Below are 22,380 nucleotides of genomic sequence, written 5' to 3'. Positions count from 1 at the left end.
TTGCCAAATGAGAACTTTGGTTATTATGAGAACTGACAACTTTTAATAATAACCCTACGATTTAAATTCAATGCCCAGATATACATTTATGTGATATGTATTTAAACCAAAATCTAACTATTAATTTTTGTCTCTTAAAATTTAAGTGAAATCCGAAATATTGATTTTAAATCATAGGATTATTATTAAAAATTCTCAGTTCTCATAATAACCAAAGTTTTCACTTTATATATATATATATATATATATATATATATATATATATATATGATGTCGTTACACGTGTTATAATTTTTCTAGATTAACTATATTTTCTAATTTGCAAGTTTCTCAAAACACTTTGATATATACATTATTGAAATCTTCATAACAACGTCGAATTAAATGAGTCTCATTCATATTAACACAACTCTTAATATTTTAAAATATTAAGAGAGACTTGATGTTAATAAGAAAAATTAATATACCAAGATAATTTCTGTTTTTATGAAACAATAACTTAACAAATAACTTATTGTGTTTATTGAAACTTTTTTCATACATAGAAGGGTTTAAAAAAAAAGAAAATAAATTTAATTAGAATTACAATATTTTTGAACAAATATATTTATTCATCCATTTGAGTTTTTTCTACACTTACTAGATGTCATAAAAGTGGCTGCTTGTTATCTTCTAGAGAAACTAACTGCCTGTATAACTTCCAAGGAAATAAGTTATAGTAACTAAAATTGTTATAAAAGTTGATCATTTTAACAACTTAAAGAAAGTGACACTCTTTTAGCATAAAGGTAATTCATGTCATATTTGTTAATTTTATCATGTTATTATACTTTGTACAAGGAAAAAATTTAGGAAGATGATAAATATAACAATAGTATTTATTTCTTTTTGCATAAGATAATCTTATGTTTCTTCTTATTTTTACTACTTGTATATATAAATACTAAGATAAAACTTGTTTGAATAGCAATTCTCATTTTTTTAACAAATATATCTCAGTATTGTGTAGTATTACTATTTCTTTCTTAGAATAAAAACTTGATAAATTTATTTTTTATTTAATCACCGTTTATTATTCAATTTGCATGATTAGTTAGAATATGAATGTTTTTTTATATATAGATTTACATCATTTCAATATTACCAATAGAAAGACAAATACTATGATTGTCTTTTCTATTGTTCTTCATATTTTATATTTTAAAATAATATTATATTATACTATATGTTTTAATTTATCAAACTTTTAAAGAAATCCAAGAGAATTTATTATATATTTTGACATAAATTAGAGCAGGGCCGGCCCTGTGGGTGTGCGAGGAGTGCTACCGCACAGGGCCTCCGACTTTAAAGGGCCTCAGATCGATAAATGGGCTTAATATAAATAAAATAATAAATATTATATATTTGTAATGCCATCTATTATCATGTACTATATGATAGCTGAGCGGTAGCGATGTTGTTTTTAGTACTATCCTTAACTGTGTTCGAGCATATTTGCTATTTTAAAAAAAAAACGCTGTAATCGTTTTTAAATTTTATTGTAATCAATTTATTTCTTTATTACGATATTGAAATATATATCTTCATATTTTATTTTAAATAATGACACGTTTTTGACACACAAAAAAATAATGACATTTTAAATAGCATTATAATTAAATAATTAAACATTTATTATACAATTAATTTATTTATTAATTTTTCATAATGAAATATTGTATAATATTATTTGTAAATAATACTTTAAAATTTTAGTAATTTTTTATTTAAATTATTATTAAATGAGTTTAAAGGTAGTGCAGTGACAGTGTAAACAAACTTTACACATACATCCAATCAAAATCATTACACTTGCCATGTTATATTAGTTTTTTTAAATTAAAATTGTGTTTTAATTAGATACATGGTTGTGATTGGTTGACAGTGTAAAAATATTTTACACTGTCAGTGCATATTCCTATTTCTCTTATTAAATAGATAGTAAAATAATTTATTTTGATGAGTCAAATTTTTACATAATATTTCTATAGTATCATTTTTGTCTCTATATATTTAATTTTATTTATAATTTAAATGAAATATTATTTTTTTTGTTAATTTTATATATTATTTATCAAAGGCCTAATTTTTAAATAGAACAGGGCCTCCACATTGTTTGGGACGGCCCTGAATTAGAGGTAATGACACTCGGTAATTGTGTCATCTCATATAAAATATTCCCTCTGACCATTATTATAAACAAATATTCTCGGTTCATTGAATAATGAAGGTATATGAGACCAAATACATCCATTACTCAATGAATCTAAAAAGAGAATATTTACTTATAATTCAGGTCGGATCTATAATTTTTTTTAAAATTATATTGTATATAAAGCCGTATCAATAGTGGTTGTAAGCAAAGTCAGTATGGACTACTTCTCAAAACTCCATATTTAAAAAGAATAATATTTTTTAATAATATACATTAATAGTTGAGGATTACTATTTTTGTTTTGGTATTATTGAAATAGTCATGCATTCACACAAATGTTTTCTTTTAATTTTAGAGTCCCCAAACAAAAATAGTACTCCCTCCGTCTCAGATTTTCTTTGAGATTTTCACATTTTTTAAGAAAATAATTAATTATGTTGATTTCAATGATAAAATAAGTATCATTTACTAAAGTACCAATTTATAATGGCAGTAGAGTAGTTAATTTAATCAAAATACAAATAAGGGCAAGTTAATGGAGAAAAATAATAAATATAACATTGGAATTATAAATAGACAAATAATTTGAGACAAATAAAAATAGTAAAGTGGATACCTATTGTGAGACGGATGGAGTAATAAACTAAAAAGCATGAGAATACAAAAGAATAAATTAAGAAAACTAAGGGATAAAAGAAAGAATTATTTTTTAATGGTGTTTCCATCCAAGTAAAGTGTTAAGAAATTAAGTTATAATTAGTTTTAAAAAACAATGTAAAGTTTGTAATCATTTTTTTTAAAAAATTATTCATTTAGTAGATAATTAATAGATACATAATTTATAAATGTAATAGGAGTTAAAATTTAAAAATCATTTTGTATTTCCAACCTAAATAATATTTATTGTCACATAATATGCACGATTGAGACTTTAAAGATATATTAGTGGTGTCATGTAGTTTGTGATTTATTGATAATTGACATGCATGACTCCAAGAATAATATTTCATATATGAGAAAAAGAAAGAAATCAATTGTATGTGATTTATCTAATATTTACTTTTTTAATTTAAATTTAAATTTAATGATATATTATTTGTGTTTTTATCTTTTTTTTTAATTATAATATGTAAAATAAAAGTTTATAAATTAAAAGTAAAGTTCTTAAATTTTGATGAAGTTCAAATATAATCAGTTGCTCAAAGTACACCAACCTACAAGATGATTACTTGATCATTACTTTTCTACTCCCTAAGGCCATATGTAGTCACATGGAAATAATGACCTGTAAGTTTTAGTAATATACAACCTATTGGAAATTTTGTCTCCCTAAAGACGTTGGTGGGTTAGGGTTTAAATACCTTAAAGACTTCCTAAACAAGGCTGGAGATTGCTTACTAAACTTGACTCATTAGTGGCTAAATGCTTCAAGACAAACTAGCTAGGAAGAGCTTCTAGCTATGAAGCGCCAACACGCCATTCAGAAGGCGTGTCGCCGCGTCAGACACCTGTCGGATACGGATACTTGTACGACACGCGTACGACATGTATCTGACATATTTTTGCAGTGTCCAACAAAAAATAATAATTTAACTGTCGCGGACACGGATACGACACCTTGTTTCAAATAAAGGACACACCCAACTCAAAAAAATTAGATTTTTTTTTTTGTAAAAAAAATGGCTCTCTCAATAATTATTAGATTTTTATTTATAAAAATGATAGGCTTTTTTTACCTTTTTTATTTCACTTCTCCACTATAAAAATAACACAATTAAGATTTCCTTATTTTGTTCTTATTCTACGGTCTAGAGGCTGGTTTTATCAACATGGAATGACTATGATATTGTTTGTATTATTTTGTTTGGTGGATTTATGTCTTTTTTTTTTGTTTATTGAAAGTACTAAGTTTAAATATATATAAATTTTGTTTCTCGTTTTAAACTCTTTATAAATTGTGCTCATATATTGTATTATTATATTAATATATAAAATATATATAACTGTGTCCGTGTCCTATGTTTTCTATATTAGTGGGGTCTTCGTGTCCGTATTCGTGTCTTGTCCCGTGTCCGTGTCCGAGTCTGGACTTCATAGGCTTCTAGTTACTTATGGAGGAGAATTTTCTCTACTAAATCGATCTTTAACAGAGTTACTTAATAGAGAAGAATTTTATAGATTTTTTAACCAAAATGATCATTGAAGATGATGAGAATACTCTAGAAATTATCACTAATCTTATAGGTCAAATTCTTTTTAAAGATAAAGGTGTACTTGACAATGACATGGAGATTATGGATAAAGCCATGCAAGGTTTGTAACAATTCCAGAAAGGTCACCAGGTTCTTGAGTTGAACACTACTTACATTATCATCAACTTAAACAATCATAGTAAGTTGAACAACAAACAAAATAAGAAGGATAAAAATCAAACAATCAAGAGATAAACCCAACAAAATCATAAAATTAACAAGTGTATTCCTCCTATAAAGCGTGGTACAAATTTAATATCAACTCAAAATTATATTGTGAAGGTCTGTGGGATTGAGAACGCTGATAAAAGAGGAATGTTCACGTGACTTTGTAGAGAGAAGGTTAAACCTCTCTCTCTAGGAAGCCTTATCGTGTTTTGTCGCCCTCTGCTCTTGGCTGTAGTGGCTTTTCAGATCCAGTTTCTTCTGGCTTTCTCCCATCCTTTGTTTTGGGTCTTTTTGCTCTAGTGAGCTGTCTCGCTGCTCATATCCTGTATACTGTGGCCTTGAGCATGGAGAAATGGAAGGTATTTGCTCTTTCGAAAGAGGAGGAGGAAGGTGTAGTCGCGGACGAAGAGGAGATCATCGAAGACGAATCCATTCAGCGTACACTCGCAGGGAAGCTATGGACCGAGAGTAACTTCAACATGCGAGCATTCAAAACAACGATGCTCAATGCTTGGAAGCTGAAACACGCAGTGGAAGTTCAGGATCTTAGTAAAAATCTTTTTCTCTTCAAGTTTGGCTCAAAGAAAGATATGGAATACGTTATCAAATCTGGACCTTGGAGCTTCGACAGAGCCTTGCTGGTTCTGAGACGAATATCAGGAGAGGAACAACCTTCAGATCTGAACATGCATTTCAGTTCCTTCTGGATCCGGGTTTACGACTTGCCACTCATGCTCAGATCTGAAACGATGGCAAAGAAACTTGGAAACATTATTGGAACGTATGAGGAAATGGATGTCAAGGAGGCGCACCGAAATGGAAGGTTTCTGCGGATTAAGGTTACTCTGAACCTGAAAGAACCCTTGAAGCGTGGAACGGTGGTCTCTTTTAAGGAAAAGAAAATAAGGGTCCATTTTAAATACAAGAGATTGCCAACCTTCTGCTTTGTCTGTGGGCGTATGGGTCATCAAATTAAAGATTGTGAAGCGGTTGAGGATCTGAATAAGGAAGGATACGAGGAATTAGAGGAGCAAGATTTAGCTTTTGGGCAATGGCTACGTGCTTCCCCTCTCCCTAAACAGAATGAAGAGTTTAAGAGAAAGGATTCAAGCTCCAGTCTTTGCAGCAGAGAACTTTTCAATGTCTCTTCTAGTCAAAGTCGTTGTGAACATAAAGGGAAAGGTGATAGTGAGGATCTCGAAGTACAACAAGATAATCAGACTTTAAACCAGCAAAAAGATAGTGGTAAGAGTAGAGAGGAGATTAATGATAGTCTGGTAGATGTGGAGACGGTGGCAGAATCCCTCGGAGCGGTTGCTTTATCAACAGAGAAACTAGCTGTGTCCAAGGAGGTGGGAACTCAAAAGAGAAAGTGGGTAAGAAGAAAGACCATAAAAAATACCAAAGCGGCTGCAGGCCCGGCGGCCAAGCCAAAATTATCCAAACGACAACTTGTGGATTTCATGGTGGTAGAAGGCTCTCTTGAAGATGTTGGTGAGGGAGATAAGAAAAGGAAATAAATGGTAGAAACTGAGCACTCTCTTAACAAAGGACTAGAGGTGGTGTTGGATGACCAACACCGCCTTCCCCAATGAAAGCTGTCAGCTGGAACTGCAGGGGTCTCGGGAGCCCTCGTGTAGTTCGAGGCCTTGCGAGGCTTCTAAAAACTGAGAATCCTCAACTTGTCTTTCTGATGGAGACTAGGCTAAAGAAAGATGAGATGTTGAAACTAAAATTGAAGTTTAACTTTGCTTTTGATTTAGTAGTGGAATGTCGAGGATCTGGCCGTGATAGAGCCGAGGGACTTTGTCTATGGTGGAATGAGGGTACTGATATTTCTATTCAGTCCTCCTCTCCAAATCACATAGCCGGAATCTGTCAACAGGAAGATGATGATGAGCCATGGTTTTTTGCGGGTGTGTATGGTTATCCGGAAGAGGCGAGGAAGAAGGACACCTGGAATCTGATACAGGCGATAACTACTGAAAGTGGCAACAATATGATTTTGTTTGGAGATATCAACGACATATTGTGTGACTCTGACAAAAGGGGGGGCAATATGCGATCGGATTCTCAAATGAATTGGGGTAGGAGCATAATGGATATTTGTGAGTTGCAGGAAGTTAGGTTTGAAGGGTATCCCTTCACCTGGACTAATGGAAGAGCTGGCAATCAGAATATCCAGTGTAGGCTGGATAGAAGTCTGTGTTCGACGAGTTTTTTGCACAACTTTCCCCTCACTAAGGTGCATCAATTGGAGAGGTTCGGATCCGATCACGCTGCGCTGCGTATTCTGATCCAAAAGGAGCCGGATAATGAAAGAAGGAGTTATCTGTTTAGATTTGAGGAGGCATGGTCCAAGGAAAGCTCTTGCAGTGAGCTCGTGAATCAATTATGGAAGAGGGATCCTGGTAATTTTCAACAGCAAGTGAGGGCTATGTAGGAGTTGCAGTTTTGCTTCAAGGATATGCGCACTAGCAGTATTAAGAAAGAAGTTATGCGTTTGGATAATCTAATTAAAGAGGATCGAAGATGGTCTGGAGATGAAGAAGAGATAAGTTGTTACAGAGCTTTAGAGAGGCAGAGGGATAAATTACTGAGGACGGAGGAGACGTTATGGAGACAAAGAAGCAGAGAGGTTTGGCTACAGGATGGAGACAGAAACACAAAATTTTTCCACTTTAAAGCTGATCGAAGGCGAAGAAACAACTCAATTAAAAGGTTGAAAGACGAGTTCAGGAACTGGAAGAGAGGTCGTGTTAATTGTGAAAGGATCTTGATTAATTACTTCTCTGAAATCTTCACTTCGGCCAGGCCTTCTAACATCTCCGACGCTTGTAGTTTTGCCCAAGGGAGATTATCGGCAAGTCATAAAACCTATTGTGCCAACCTTTTCTCTCCAGCCGAAGTTCATGAGGCAATTTTCCAGATGCACCCAACAAAATCCCCGGGTCCAGATGGTCTTCCAGCCTTATTCTTTCAAAAGTATTGGCCTACGGTAGGCAATGATGTGATCCGATGCGTTCTGGAGATTCTAAACAATAATGGTGACCCTGCTGCCATTAATGATACCTTCATAGTCCTTATTCCGAAGAGGAAGAACCCAGCTACACCTATGGATTACAGACCCATCAGCCTTTGCAATGTAGTCATGAAGGTCGTCACCAAGTCCATAGCTAACAGACTTAAAACCATTCTACCGGAGATCATTAGTGAAGAACAAAGCGCTTTCATCCGGGGAAGACTCATCACGGACAACGCGCTGATCGCAATGGAATGCTTTCATTGGATGAAACATAAGAAGAAAGGGAGGAAGGGATATATGGCGCTGAAGTTAGATATGTCTAAGGCATATGACAGATTGGAGTGGAGTTTTGTGATTGGAGTTCTCCAAAAAATGGAATTTCCACCCTCAATGATATCCTTGATTCATAAATGCATTTCTACAGTATCGTACCAACTGCTCATTAACGGACAACCGAGTAGAAAATTCTCTCCGGAAAGGGGCCTCCGTCAAGAAGACCCACTCTCACCCTATTTGTTTGTTCTTTGTGCAGATGTGTTATCCAGTATGTTGCAGAAGACGGTGAACAAAAAGAAGATCCATGGCATCAAAGTGGCGCGCAAATCTCCAACAATTTCACACCTCTTCTTTGCTGACGACAATCTACTCTTCGTAAGGGCCAGTGAGATGGAAGCTGGACGTATTCTTCAAATCCTTAGTGCGTATCAAGCTGCCTCTGGACAGATGGTTAATGTGGATAAATCGGAGGTCTCTTTCAGTGGCAATGTGGGAGAAGCGATGAAAGAAAGAATCTACTCTATCTTAGGTTTCCGTGGTGTGAGTCATCATGCGCGATATTTGGGACTTCCTGTTGTTTTTGGTAGATCAAAAAAGGAGGTTTTCAGGCTTGTGGTTGACAGGGTTTGGAAAAAAGTGAAGGGGTGGAAGGAGAAATTCATCTCCAGGTCAGGGAAGGAAGTTTTGATTAAGGCGGTGGCTCAGGCAATTCCAACATACATCATAAGTTGCTATCGTATACCAGAAAGTTGCTGTGAAGAAATTGAATCGATGTTAGCGAAGTTTTGGTGGGGATCAAAAGATGGTGAGTGAAAGATTCATTGGTTAAAGTGGGAAAAACTAGCCCAAACCAAAGGCGACGGTGGTATTGGATTTAGGGGAATTCACGACTTTAACTCGAGCCTTCTTGGTAAGCAATTCTGGCGTCTGCTTCAAGCTGATGGCTCTCTAATGGAGCGGTTCTTTAAAGGACGCTATTATCCATGTTGCTCCATTGCGGAGGCGCAGAGAGGCTATAATCCCAGCTATGCTTGGCGTAGCATCCTGAGTTCTAAAGAGGTGGTGTTGAAGGGCTCTAGATGGAGGATAGGAAACGGTTACAAGGCCAGCATTGGGAACGATCGTTGGATACCAACCTTGCCGGGTTTTCAAATTGAAGCTACACCGCGAACTCTTGATCCTGCTACCAAAGTTAATGCCCTAATCAATGCTGATTTGGCATGTTGGAATATGAACGTACTGCGAGAAAATTTCAGCCCTGTCGAAGTTCTCCATATCAGTAGCATCCCTCTTTCTCATAACCCTCCTGAAGACAAATTGGTTTGGCACTACGAAACTGATGGCTTATATTCGGTTAAAACTGCATACCACTGGTTAGGGGAACAACGTCGCAAGTTCAATCCAGGACCCTCGACCAATGAGAAACCGCGTATCTGGAAACAGGTATGGAAGTTACAGGTGAATCCTAGGATCAAGAATTTTCTCTTGCAAGTTCTTAGAGATATCCTGCCCACAAAAAGCAATCTGTTGAAAAAAGGCTTGCCTAGCGATGGCCTCTGTCTTCTGTGCCAACAGGAGCTGGAAAATTCTTCCCACTTATTTCTCCGCTGTGAATTTGTTAGAAGAACTTTGTTCTCTTGTCCCTTGGGAATTCGTATCCCTTTCTCTGGTGGTGTCGAGGATCTTTTGAGCGACATCTTCTCCCGAAAGGACATGTTGCTTGGTCAAACTTTTGCAATATGTTGGTGGAAAATCTGGCAGTTACGAAATTGCATGGTTTTTAAAGGAATCAAGCCTATACCAGAGGCTGTGGCTGTTGAATTACGGAGAGCAATTGATGAAGAGAATGCAGGCCACCTCTATGCGGATACAGATGAAATTGGAGCTGCAACTGGTTTGCAAAAACAGGCGGGGTGGCTGATCCAAACTGATGCAGGTTGTTATGATGAAGGAACGATTGCATTTGGTTGCATTTTTAAGGATCCAACTGCTAGCATCTTCTTAGCAGCCACCAAGAGAATTGAGAGCGTGACTTCCCTATTCGAGGCTGAGATCATGGCTATCTGTTGGTGTCTTCAACTCGCAAAAGATTTGGGCCTTCAAGATTTTGTCGTTCAGTCCGACCCGCTTGCAGTGGTTGATTGCATCAATGGAGTGACAACCAATTCTGCTTTGGAACCTATTGCAAATGACTGTAGAATCTTAATATCTAATTTCTGTAATGCTTCAATCATGTTTATTAGTAGGTCTCTTAATGTTGATGCCCATAGAATGGTTGGTGTTGGCAAGATTATGGGGTCTAGGACTTGGTCTGGGCATATACCAAGTATTGGTAACCCTGTTTGTATTTCCTCTGGTTCTGTTTCTTAATGAATTATGTCTTACCATAAAAAAAAAGAGAACGCTGATAAAAGAAAAAGAACAACCATGTTGTTGCCTATATTATCAATCTCCAAAAATGTGTTTGAGGAATTCTTTAGAATAAGTTCATCGAAAAGACTATGGAGATTATGTTTCTTCAAGATCAACTCTTATATTAAGTGAGTCAGACAAATACACAAAGAAATTATTTAATGCTTGACTCTTTATCTGTCAAAAAGGGGGAGAAACCTCTCCTGAAAGGTTTATGAGGTTTTAAGGTAAAATTCAAATTATTTTTGTAACAAGTGCTTATTTAATTGTCTGGTTCATTTGGATTATTTAATCACTAATCAAATGTTTGAGAAATAATGTTTGTAGGAAACATTACTACAATTGAATTGGCAGACGAAGCGAAAAGAAAGAAAAAAACTCTACTATTCAAGGTCGATTTTGAAAAAGCGCTTGACTCGGTGGATTGGTCTTATCTAGATCACGTTTTGGAGAAGATGGATTTTCATCAGAAATGGAGATATTGGATTTCAGTATGTCTATCTAGTTTCTTTATTTTCATTTTGGTCAACGGCAACCCAACAAAAGAGTTTAACATGAGAAGGGGTCTAAAACAAGGAGACCCTCTATCACCTTTTCTCTTTTTGGTAGTAGCAGAGGGGCTCCACTCCACCTAGTGACGTCAAAAGTGGTTCAGCAAAACCGTTTTGACGATTATCAAATTGGCTCTGCTAGAGTACAACTTTCACACCTATAATAAGCAGATGATGTAACACCCCTTACTAACCCCGCAGCAATTTAAATCAATTATTCAGAGTACATGAAATAAGGGTGCCACAATTCACAATAAATAAACATCATTCAGTCATGTCATACATTCACTGAGGTAATCATCATAAATTAAAACGTTTCATGTTAACACAGCGGAAATTTATCAAAACGGACTAAGTTTAACATCTTTAAAACTTATCCTTCAAAACATCAAAACATAACTAGAGTCATAATCATAAATTCTAAACAATCGCGTCCCCAGTGTTACAACTATCAGAGCATGACACCTGACGCTACTAAAACACTGACTCATGAGCTATTCCTCACCGATTCGAACAGCCGCTATCCTCAATCTGAAAATGACAACATGTAAGGGTGAGTCTCATCATAATTAACAAATTTTATAAGGTTATAAGCAATAACACATCACAGTTGCATCATTCACCCAATTATTTCATAAACAGACATTCACAACAAGTCAAACCACAATCAACACATCATCAACAATTACAACACTGGAATACATCCAGTCATGTTATAAATTATGCATATGTATGAACTGACACTATGCATGTGGTACCAACATCATCAAATGGGAATAACCCATGACCGATCCAACATCATCCAAGATACAGCCCTGCCAGCACAGATTCCACACAATGGGAATCATGCCCTTCACTGATCCAACACACCCTTATGGATACAGTATCATCAATGAACATGAATGAATGCAACATATACAACATACTTATACCATCATCATCATCATCATCAATATCATCATCATCATCATTCAAGTATGTTCATATATATTAACATCATTCAATCACAATTCCATCATCATCATATACAAAACATACACGTATTTGCATCAATCATCATACTCAATAAGGATAGCATACATGTATTTTCATCATTCCAAAAACCAATCAATCATCATCACATAGATTATTCTATAAGGTTCGTTTAGCTCGAAACGGCGCATCAAACGGACCAACAGTTAAAAAGTTATGCATCTGTGAACTTTTAAAAATATCTCAAAACACCAACAGCACGCGGCGCCATCATCAGTTCGCGGCGCGAACTGAGCTTTCCAAGAATCCTTGGCTCTCTGCCAAGCCATTCGCGGCGCAAACATTTGCACGCGGCGCGAAGCGAGAAAAAGTTACGCCTTCGCGGCGCGACCTGTGCGTATCACAAATTCCTGGCATTCTGCCCACCTGTTCGCGGCGCCAACCCTATGCACGCGGCGCGAACCGGCGATTTCAGAAACCCCAACCTGCAGAAAACAGCATTCTACACATTCCAAACTCTCCCAATTCATACCAGTACGAACCTAGGGAAATAGAATGCACAAACAACACAAAATACATCTCATAATACACCAATTACACATCAATTGAGACCATAACAACGCAGACATCATAGATTCAAACATAGAGATCAAACATCATACAATTGACTCAATCCCTAAACCTATCATATGACTCAATCGACCCGAATTCCACATCTATTCAGTATTATCAACCCCTAACCCGATAATAGATGATAATCAGATTAGTCCCCCCTTATCTTAGCCAAATTCTTGAATTGGTTCCTCTTCCTCTTTGGTTCTCCTTCACGTTCTTCAGTTCCTCTTCTCACAGCTTCTGGTTTTCACGTTCTAATTTTTCCCTTCTCCTCTTGTTTTCCTTTATTTTATGAAAAACATAAAATTAGAAATGGGCTCTTACACAATTACACCCCCACTTTACTAATTCCACCGCATGGCCCAATAACTTAACATTTTATTATTTTTCCACATAATTCAACAAAATGTTAATTTCCCATAATTAATTTAAAGCTTGATTAAATTAATTAAATAAGAATTTTCGGGATGTTACAACTCTCCCCCACTAAAGAGTTTTCGTCCTCGAAAACATACCTCAAGCAAATAGTTCCGGATAGGAATCTTTCATCTGGCTTTCTAACTCCCAGGTGACGTTTCCATCAGCTGGTCCTCCCCAAGCTACTCTGACTAAAGCTATTTCCTTGCCCCGCAATTGCTTCAGTCTTCTATCTTCAATCCTCACAGGTAACGTTTTAACCGTTAAGTTGTCTTTAACCTGCACATCATCCACTTGGATCACGTGGGACGGATCCAAAATGTATTTCCTCAATTGAGACACATGAAATACATCATGCAAGTTGGCAAGCATTGGCGGTAACGCAATACGATATGCCGCTTCTCCCACTCTTTCTGAAATTTGGAATGGTCCAATAAAACGCGGAGTCAACTTCTTTGACTTCAAAGCTCGACCAATACCCGTCATAGGAGTAACCTTCATAAACACATGATCTCCCTCTTGAAACTCAAGTGTCTTCCTCCTTTTATCATAATAACTCTTTTGACGACTCTGAGAAGCTTTCATCTTCTCTTGAATCATCTTAATCTTCTCCGTAGTTTGTTGTACAATTTCTGGTCCAATCACAGCACTCTCACCAGCTTCGTACCAACACAATGGAGTTCTACATCTCCTACCATACAATGCCTCAAACGGAGCCATACCTATACTCGAATGAAAACTGTTGTTGTAGGTAAATTCAATCAAAGGTAGATAACTATCCCAAGCACCTCCTTTTTCTAACACACAAGCACGTAACAAATCCTCTAATGACTGAATTGTCCTCTCAGTCTCTCCATCCGTCTGCGGATGATAAGCAGAACTCAGTCTCAGCTTAGTACCCAAAGCCTTCTGCAAACCTTCCCAGAACTTAGACGTAAATCTCGGATCTCTGTCTGACATGATACTCGAAGGAATACCATGTAGACTGACTATCTTCTCAATATATAATTGAGCCAGCTTTTCCATCGGATAATCCATCCTTACCGGTATGAAATGTGCAGACTTCGTCAATCTGTCCACAACAACCCAGATAGCTTCACAATTCTTAACCGTTCTCGGCAAACCCGAAACAAAATCCATCGATATGCTATCCCATTTCCACTCAGGAATAAACATCGGTTGCATAAATCCAGATGGCTTCTGATGTTCAACCTTTGACTTCTGACAAGTCAAACAAGAATACACAAACTCAGCAATCTCTTTCTTCATTCCAGGCCACCAAAATAGCTTTCTCAAATCATGATACATCTTGGTAGCACCAGGATGAATACTTAATCCACTACGGTGTCCTTCTTCTAAAATATTTCTTTGGAGTTCAGCAACATCAGGAACACAAACTCTATCTCCAAACCTCAGTATACCATTCTCGTCAACTCTGAATTCATCGCTCTTGCCTTGGTTAATCAAAGTCAACTTGTCGACTAAGTCGACATCAACCTTCTGGCCCTCTCTGATCTCTTCAAGAATACCACTGGTCAGCTTCAGCATTCCCAACTTAACACTAGTAGGAGTACTTTCACATACCAAACTCAAGTCTCTGAATTGTTCAATCAAATCCAATTCCTTCACCATTAGCATAGACATATGCAAAGTCTTCCTACTTAAAGCATCAGCAACTACGTTTGCCTTACCCGGATGGTAATTCAAACTAAAATCATAGTCTTTAAGGAATTCTAACCACCTTCTCTGCCTCATATTCAGTTCCTTCTGGTCAAAGAGGTATTTCAGACTCTTATGATCACTGAACACTTCAAATCTCGAACCATACAGATAATGTCGCCACAACTTCAAGACAAAAACCACCGTTGCCAACTCCAAGTCATGAGTCGGATAATTCCTTTCATGCACTTTGAGTTGTCTCGACGCGTACGCGACCACTTGTTGGTTCTGCATCAGTACACCACCTAAACCCATCAACGAAGCATCACAATAAACCACAAATGATTCTGTCGGATTCGGCAAAATCAAAATAGGAGCACTAGTCAACCTCTTCTTCAGCTCTTGGAATCCTTCTTCACACTTTGCATCCCAAATAAAAGCTTGTCCCTTCCTGGTTAGTTTAGTTAACGGCAATGCTAACTTTGAAAATCCTTCAATGAACTTCCTGTAATAACCTGCAAGACCAAGAAAACTACGAATCTCTGACACTGACTTCGGCGCTTCCCACTGAGATACAGCCTCTATCTTAGTAGGATCGACCGTAATACCATTCTTAGAAATAACCTTGTTCAGTTGTCTGTAATCCACACACAACCTCATTGAACCCTCTTTCTTCTTCACTAGCAACACAGGTGCACCCCACGGAGAAACACTAGGACGAATGAACTTCTTCTCAAGTAATTCTTCCAACTGCTTCTTCAGTTCAGTTAACTCAGACGGTGACATACGATACGGTGCCATCGACACTGGGCTAGTTCCCGGAATTAAATCAATAGAAAACTCTACTTCTCTCTCTGGTGGTAATTCATTCACTTCTTCCGGAAAAACTTCTGGAAACTCACATACCACTGGTAGTTCGCTACTTACTACTCTTTCCTTCGAATTTGTCAATGCAAATAACATAAACACTATTGCACCATCCTTGATAGCTTCATCCACTTGTCTAGCCGTCATCTCCAGATCATTAGAATGAACTTCTTCAGGAAAGATTACTGTCTTCGAAAAACAGTTGATGTGAACACGGTTAAATTCTAACCAGTTCATCCCCAGGATCACATCGAGTTGTTTCAACGGAAGGCACACTAAGTCCATCCCGAATTCTCTACCAAGAATATCAACCGGACAATTCAGGCATGCAGACGAAGTAGTTACTGAACCCGACGCCGGAGTATCAATAACCATACTTCCATTTATTTCAGATATTTCCAAATTCAACCTCTTAGCACAATCCAAAGAAATAAAAGAATGAGTTGCTCCAGTATCAATAATCACAACTAAAGGTGTGCCATGAATAAAACACGTACCTTTAATTAATCTATCCTCCGGAGTAGTTTCCGATCCAGACAAAGCAAAGACCTTTCCTCCAGCTTGGTTCTTCTTCGGTTTAGGACACTGTGGGCTAATGTGACCCTCTTCACCACAATTGTAACAAGTCACAATCTTCTTCTTACAATCAGCGGCAACATGACCCACTTCTTCACACTTGAAGCACTTCTTCTGATTCAACTTGCACTCATTCCTACGGTGCCCGACCTCACCACAGTTATAGCACCTGACAAAAGCACTGGAGTCTCCCCCACTAGGCTTCTTCCAACCACCAGTCTTTGGATTACCTCTACCATATGGCTTACCCTTATCCATAGGCTTCTTCCCTTTTCTATCAACTAACTCGCGAGAGTGAGATGACTTCAGCTTGAGATTATCTTCCTCGAAGATCCTACTACAGTCCACCAAGTCTACAAATCTCCGGATTCTCTGATATCTGATACCCTGCTTAATCTCATCACGGAGACCGTTCTCGAACTTGATGCATTTTGAGAATTCACTAGCTTCATCGTTGTTGTAGTGAACGTAGTACTTCGCCAACTCAACGAACTTCGAAGTATACTCTGGTACTGTCATGCTACCTTGAACTAGTTCCAGAAATTCAATTTCCTTTCGACCTCTTACGTCTTCAGGAAAGTACCTTCTCAAAAATTCTCTCTTGAACACAGCCCAAGAAATAGCCACACCATCAGCTTCCAGTTCAGTCCTGGTAGTCATCCACCAGTCGTCAGCTTCTTCAGACAACATGTGAGTACCATACCTCACCTTCAGATCCTCAGCACAATCGATGACTCTGAAGATTCTCTCGATCTCCTTAAGCCACTTCTGAGCACCTTCAGGATCATGCGTGCCCTTGAACAATGGAGGATTGTTCCTCTGAAAACTGTTCAGCTGCCTGTCAGCACCAATCGCAGCTCCATTGGCATTTCCTCTCAGCACACCAGCAATCATGCCCAGAGCCTCAACGATAGCATCGTCGTTTCTTCCTCCTCTTCCAGCCATTGTTCTGCTTAAATCACAACCAATTTAATCAGAACAGAAGTATCGACAGTTAACTCTTACTAGTCGCATACACAAGAAACAAAACTGACACTAAGACTCTGGTCATAACGACCGACTATGCTCTGATACCACTATTGTAACACCCCTTACTAACCCCGCGGCAATTTAAATCAATTATTCAGAGTACATGAAATAAGGGTGCCACAATTCACAATAAATAAACATCATTCAGTCATGTCATGCATTCACTGAGGTAATCATCATAAATTAAAACGTTTCATGTTAACACAGCGGAAATTTATCAAAACGGACTAAGTTTAACATCTTTAAAAATTATCCTTCAAAACATAAAAACATAACTAGAGTCATAATCATAAATTCTAAACAATCGCGTCCCCAGTGTTACAACTATCAGAGCATGACACCTGACGCTACTAAAACACTGACTCATGAGCTATTCCTCACCGAGTCGAACAACCGCTATCCTCAATCTGAAAATGACAACATGTAAGGGTGAGTCTCATCATAATTAACAAATGTTATAAGGTTATAAGCAATAACACATCACAGTTGATTCATTCACCCAATTGTTTCATAAACAGACATTCACAACAAGTCAAACCACAATCAACACATCATCAACAATTACAACACTGGAATACATCCAATCATGTTATAAATTATGCATATGTATGAACTGACACTATGCATGTGGTACCAACATCATCAAATGGGAATAACCCATGACCGATCCAACATCATCCAAGATACGGCCCTGCCAGCACAAATTCCACACAATGGGAATCATGCCCTTCACTGATCCAACACACCCTTATGGATACAGTATCATCAATGAACATGAATGAATGTAACATATACAACATACTTATACCATCATCATCATCATCATCAATATCATCATCATCATTCAAGTATGTTCATATATATTAACATCATTCAATCACAATTCCATCATCATCATATACAAAACATACACGTATTTGCATCAATCATCATACTCAATAAGGATAGCATACATGTATTTTCATCATTCCAAAAACCAATCAATCATCATCACATAGATTATTCTATAAGGTTCGTTTAGCTCAAAACGGCGCATCAAACGGACCAACAGTTAAAAAGTTATGCATCTGTGAACTTTTAAAAATATCTCAAAACACCAACAGCACGCGGCGCCATCATCAGTTCGCGGCGCGAACTGAGCTTTCCAAGAATCCTTGGCTCTCTGCCAAGCCATTCGCGGCGCAAACATCTGCACGCGGTGCGAAGCGAGAAAAAGTTACGCCTTCGCGGCGCGTGTAACACCCCGTTAATTCTAGTGTATTAATTTAATTATTTTATTAATTAAATTATTAGAATTAATAATCTGTGGGAATTATTTGGAAAATAATAAAAATATGGTGTTGGGCTGAGTGTGATAGTTAGTAGAAAGGGGGTGTTAACTAAGCAAGCCCATTAAGAATGTTTTATTTTATTTTTCATAAAATAAAGGAAATTGGGAAAAAGAGAAGCAGAAGCAGTAGAAGCAGATTTTGGGACTGAAGAACACGTGAAAGTGAGAAGAGCCAAAGGGGGAGAAGAACTTCGAAGATCCGACTCTAAGGTAAGGGGGGATTCTTCGGGTTAGTAATCCTTATGCGATTATAGGTAGTAGGATTGATTAGGATTATTGTTTAGTTCATTCGTACGTGTCGGGTTGGGAATTTGTTAGGTTTTGATGATCTTGTATGAATTGACATAATCCTGTTGATACTTGTGATATATGATGTTAATACATGTCAATAACCTATTTGAAATGTGTAATTGTGTGAAAAACAATGTTAATTGTGTGCTATGTTCGTATGTACCTGAAATTGGGGTTATGGGATAGGGTAAAAGCTGTCAAAATGGTGATTTTTGCTGTGCAGGTACGTAGGAACCGGTTCCCATGTGGGACGAACCGGTTCCCCCTTGTAAAAACAGAGAAATATGGGTTCTGGGTAGCTGGGAACCGGTTCCCATGTAGGGACAACCCGGTTCCCCATAGTAAATATCCGAGGCGTGATTCTGGAGCTTCCAGGAACCGGTTCCCACGTAGGGACAACCCCGTTCCTGCAGCATTTTTCTAAAAATGTTTTATCTTTGAAAGCTCATAACTTTTGATCCGAGTATCCGATTTATGTGCCGTTTTGAGCATTGTGAAGCTGAATTAAAGGCCTATATGATGAATAGGTGGTATGGATGTGAAGTCCAAGTTGTTTATTTGTGATTATATTATTTCTTGGTTGATGACTTTCATGTATGCGTGTGATATGTTTGTATGAATGCTAAGAATATATATACATGCTTATTGGTGATGATTTGGTGATGATAATGAGACGATGTGTTACATCGGATTGGTGATGTTGTAAGCATGTTATATGTTGCATTCATTGGCATACATTTTTGGTGATGGATCCCGGTGATGAAAGTGGATCAAAATGGTGGGCATAATTCCCATTGTGTGGAATTTGTGCTGGTTAAAACTGTATCTTGGTGATGAAAAAGATCGGTTGGATGGGTTTATCCCATGGATGGTACCACATGCATTAGTGTCAGTTCATTCATTGCATTATATTATGATATGACTGAACGATTGTGTGGAGTGATAGAATATGCTTATGTACTGATGTTTGGTTGTTATAACAAATTCCGATTCTATGTATGATGAGTGGATGATAATTGCTATGATATTCCATTGCTTATGATTGTATAATGGTTATTAATTCGAATGAAACTCACCCTTACTTTGATGATTTCAGATTAAGGATGTAGCGGCGTGTGATTGGGTGAAGATAGCTTATAAGCTAGCCCGTAGTTCGTGTCGAGTCACGCTCTGATTGTAACACTGGGATCGATTAGTCTTAGCGTTACTTGAGATACTATGTTGTTATTTTGTTTATGGATTATGTATTGATGAGCTGTTTGGATATGCTCCTAACATTGTTTGAAATAAGTTTCCGCTGTGATGAACACATGTTGAAGTTTGGTTAATTTTAATAAAAGCATGACAATCGACTTTGATGTTTTATTTATTTAATAATTGTAACATCCTTGATGTGTTATTACTCTGATTATATTATTTTACCGTGGGGTTTTAGAAGGGTGTTACAATAGTGGTATCAGAGCATAGTCGGTCGTTAGAGTCAGAGTCTTAGTGTCAGTGTTCCCTTGTATGCGACTAGTGTAAGGTAAACACTGTCGATACTTCTATTCTGATGAGATTGTTTTGTGATTTAGCAGAACAATGGCTGGAAGAGGTGGAAGGAACGATGATGCTATCGCAGAGGCTCTAGGCATGATTGCTGGTGTATTGGGAGGGAATGCTAATGGAGCTGCGATTGGTGCTGACAGGCAGTTGAACAGCTTTCAGAGGAACAACCCTCCACTGTTCAAAGGCACTCATGACCCTGATGGTGCCCAGAAATGGTTGAAAGAGATCGAGAGGATCTTCCGAGTGATCGATTGTGCAGAAAATCTGAAGGTGAGGTACGGTACTCACATGCTATCAGAAGAAGCTGATGACTGGTGGGTTACTACTAAGACTGAATTGGATTCAGATGGGATTGCGATTACTTGGGCCATATTCAAGAGAGAATTTCTGAGGAAGTACTATCCTGAAGATGTTCGGGGAAAGAAGGAGATTGAGTTCTTGGAACTGAAACAGGGTAGTATGACAGTGCCTGAATATGCTTCCAAATTTGTGGAATTGGCTAAGCACTACACACCCTACACCAACGATGCAGCTGGAGAATTCTCTAAGTGTATCAAGTTTGAGAATGGTCTTCGTGATGAGATCAAACAGGGCATCAGGTATCAAAGGATTCGCCGATTTGCTGATTTGGTGGACTGTAGCAGAATATTTGAAGAAGACAGTCTTAAGCTGAGATCATCTCACTCTCGCGAGTTAGTTGATAAGAAGGGTAAGAAGCCTATGGACAGAGGTACACCATATGGTAGGGGAAACCCAAGAGCTGGTAATTGGAAAAGGCCTAGTGGGGGAGATTCTGGTGCTCCCTTTAGGTGCTTCAACTGTGGTGAACCAGGACATAAGAGGAATGAGTGCAAGAAAGAAGAGAAGAAGTGCTTTAAGTGTGGCAGAGTAGGCCATGTTGCTCCTGACTGTAAGATGAGAACTGTGACTTGTTATAACTGTGGAGAAGAAGGCCATATCAGTACACAGTGCACCAAGCCGAAGAAGAACCAGTCTGGGGGAAAAGTCTTTGCTTTGTCTGGATCAGAAACTACTCCGGAGGATAGACTGATTAAAGGTACGTGTTTCATACATAACACACCTTTAATTGCGATTATTGATACTGGTGCGACTCACTCGTTTATTTCATTGGATTGTGCTAAGAGGCTGAATTTAGAGATATCAAAGATTGATGGAAGTATGGTTATTGACACTCCTGCGTCGGGTTCAGTGACCACTTCATCTGCATGTTTGAACTGTCCTATTGATATATTTGGTAGGAAGTTTGGAATGGACTTAGTGTGCCTTCCACTTGAACAACTTGACATTATTCTGGGGATGAACTGGTTACAATTTAACCGAGTTCATATAAATTGTTTTACGAAGACGGTCATCTTTCCTGAAGAGATGAGTATCGAAGAGTTGGCAATGACTGCAAGACAAGTGGGTGAAGCAATTCAAGAAGGGGCAGCCGTGTTTATGCTTTTTGCGTCGATGGAAGTGAAAGGAAGAGTAGCAAGTAAGGAATTACCAGTGGTCCGAGAATTTCCAGAAGTTTTTCCAGAAGATGTCAGAGAACTACCACCTGAAAGGGAAGTAGAGTTTGCTATTGAGTTAGTTCCTGGAACCAGTCCTATATCGATGGCACCTTATAGAATGTCGGCATCTGAATTGACCGAGTTGAAGAGTCAATTAGAAGAATTGTTGGAGAAGGAGTTCATCCGTCCAAGTGTGTCACCGTGGGGTGCACCGGTGTTATTGGTAAAGAAGAAGGAAGGATCTATGAGGTTGTGTGTAGACTACAGACAACTGAATAAAGTTACTATCAAGAATCGGTATCCATTGCCGAGGATTGATGATCTGATGGATCAGTTAGTCGGGGCTAGTATATTCAGCAAAATTGATTTGAGGTCTGGGTATCATCAGATTCGTGTGAAGGCGGACGATATTCAGAAGACTGCGTTCAGAACGAGGTATGGTCATTATGAGTACACTGTGATGCCGTTCGGGGTTACTAACGCACCTGGTGTTTTCATGGAATACATGAATAGGATTTTTCACCCTTATCTTGATAAGTTCGTTGTGGTGTTCATTGACGACATTCTGATATATTCCAAAAATGAAGACGAGCATGCAGAGCATCTCAGAATTGTGCTGGGAGTGTTGAAAGGGAAGAAGCTTTATGCCAAACTGTCGAAATGTGATTTCTGGTTAAG

The 22,380-nt window shown here is 37.8% G+C and overlaps 2 protein-coding genes across 2 annotated transcripts; both read left to right on the top strand.

The window, feature by feature from the left end:
* The first annotated feature begins 4,389 nt into the window (after positions 1-4,389).
* Positions 4,390-6,137, top strand: LOC131644893 (uncharacterized). The gene is made up of 2 exons (XM_058915504.1): positions 4,390-4,510; positions 4,864-6,137. The coding sequence occupies exons 1-2, from the start codon at positions 4,390-4,392 to the stop codon at positions 6,135-6,137; spliced, it is 1,395 nt and encodes a 464-aa protein (XP_058771487.1).
* Positions 6,138-6,208: 71 nt separating this feature from the next.
* LOC131644886 (uncharacterized) lies at positions 6,209-7,060 on the top strand. The gene has a single exon (XM_058915500.1). The coding sequence runs from the start codon at positions 6,209-6,211 to the stop codon at positions 7,058-7,060; it is 852 nt and encodes a 283-aa protein (XP_058771483.1).
* The last annotated feature ends 15,320 nt before the right edge of the window (positions 7,061-22,380 follow it).

Source organism: Vicia villosa, linkage group LG1 (assembly GCF_029867415.1).
Source record: "Vicia villosa cultivar HV-30 ecotype Madison, WI linkage group LG1, Vvil1.0, whole genome shotgun sequence".
Classification (NCBI taxonomy): Eukaryota; Viridiplantae; Streptophyta; class Magnoliopsida; order Fabales; family Fabaceae; genus Vicia; species Vicia villosa.
The sequence above is the reverse complement of the archived record's forward strand: the minus strand, read 5'-3'. Positions and strand labels throughout refer to the sequence as shown.

Bases quoted from the DNA above. Each gene is read 5' to 3' on its own strand.
- LOC131644893 (XM_058915504.1), top strand. From the start codon at position 4,390: ATGATCATTGAAGATGATGAGAATACTCTAGAAATTATCACTAATCTT. The intron at 4,511-4,863 runs GTTTGTAACAAT...GTGGCTTTTCAG, and splicing joins TATGGATAAAGCCATGCAAG to ATCCAGTTTCTTCTGGCTTT.
- LOC131644886 (XM_058915500.1), top strand. From the start codon at position 6,209: ATGAAAGCTGTCAGCTGGAACTGCAGGGGTCTCGGGAGCCCTCGTGTA.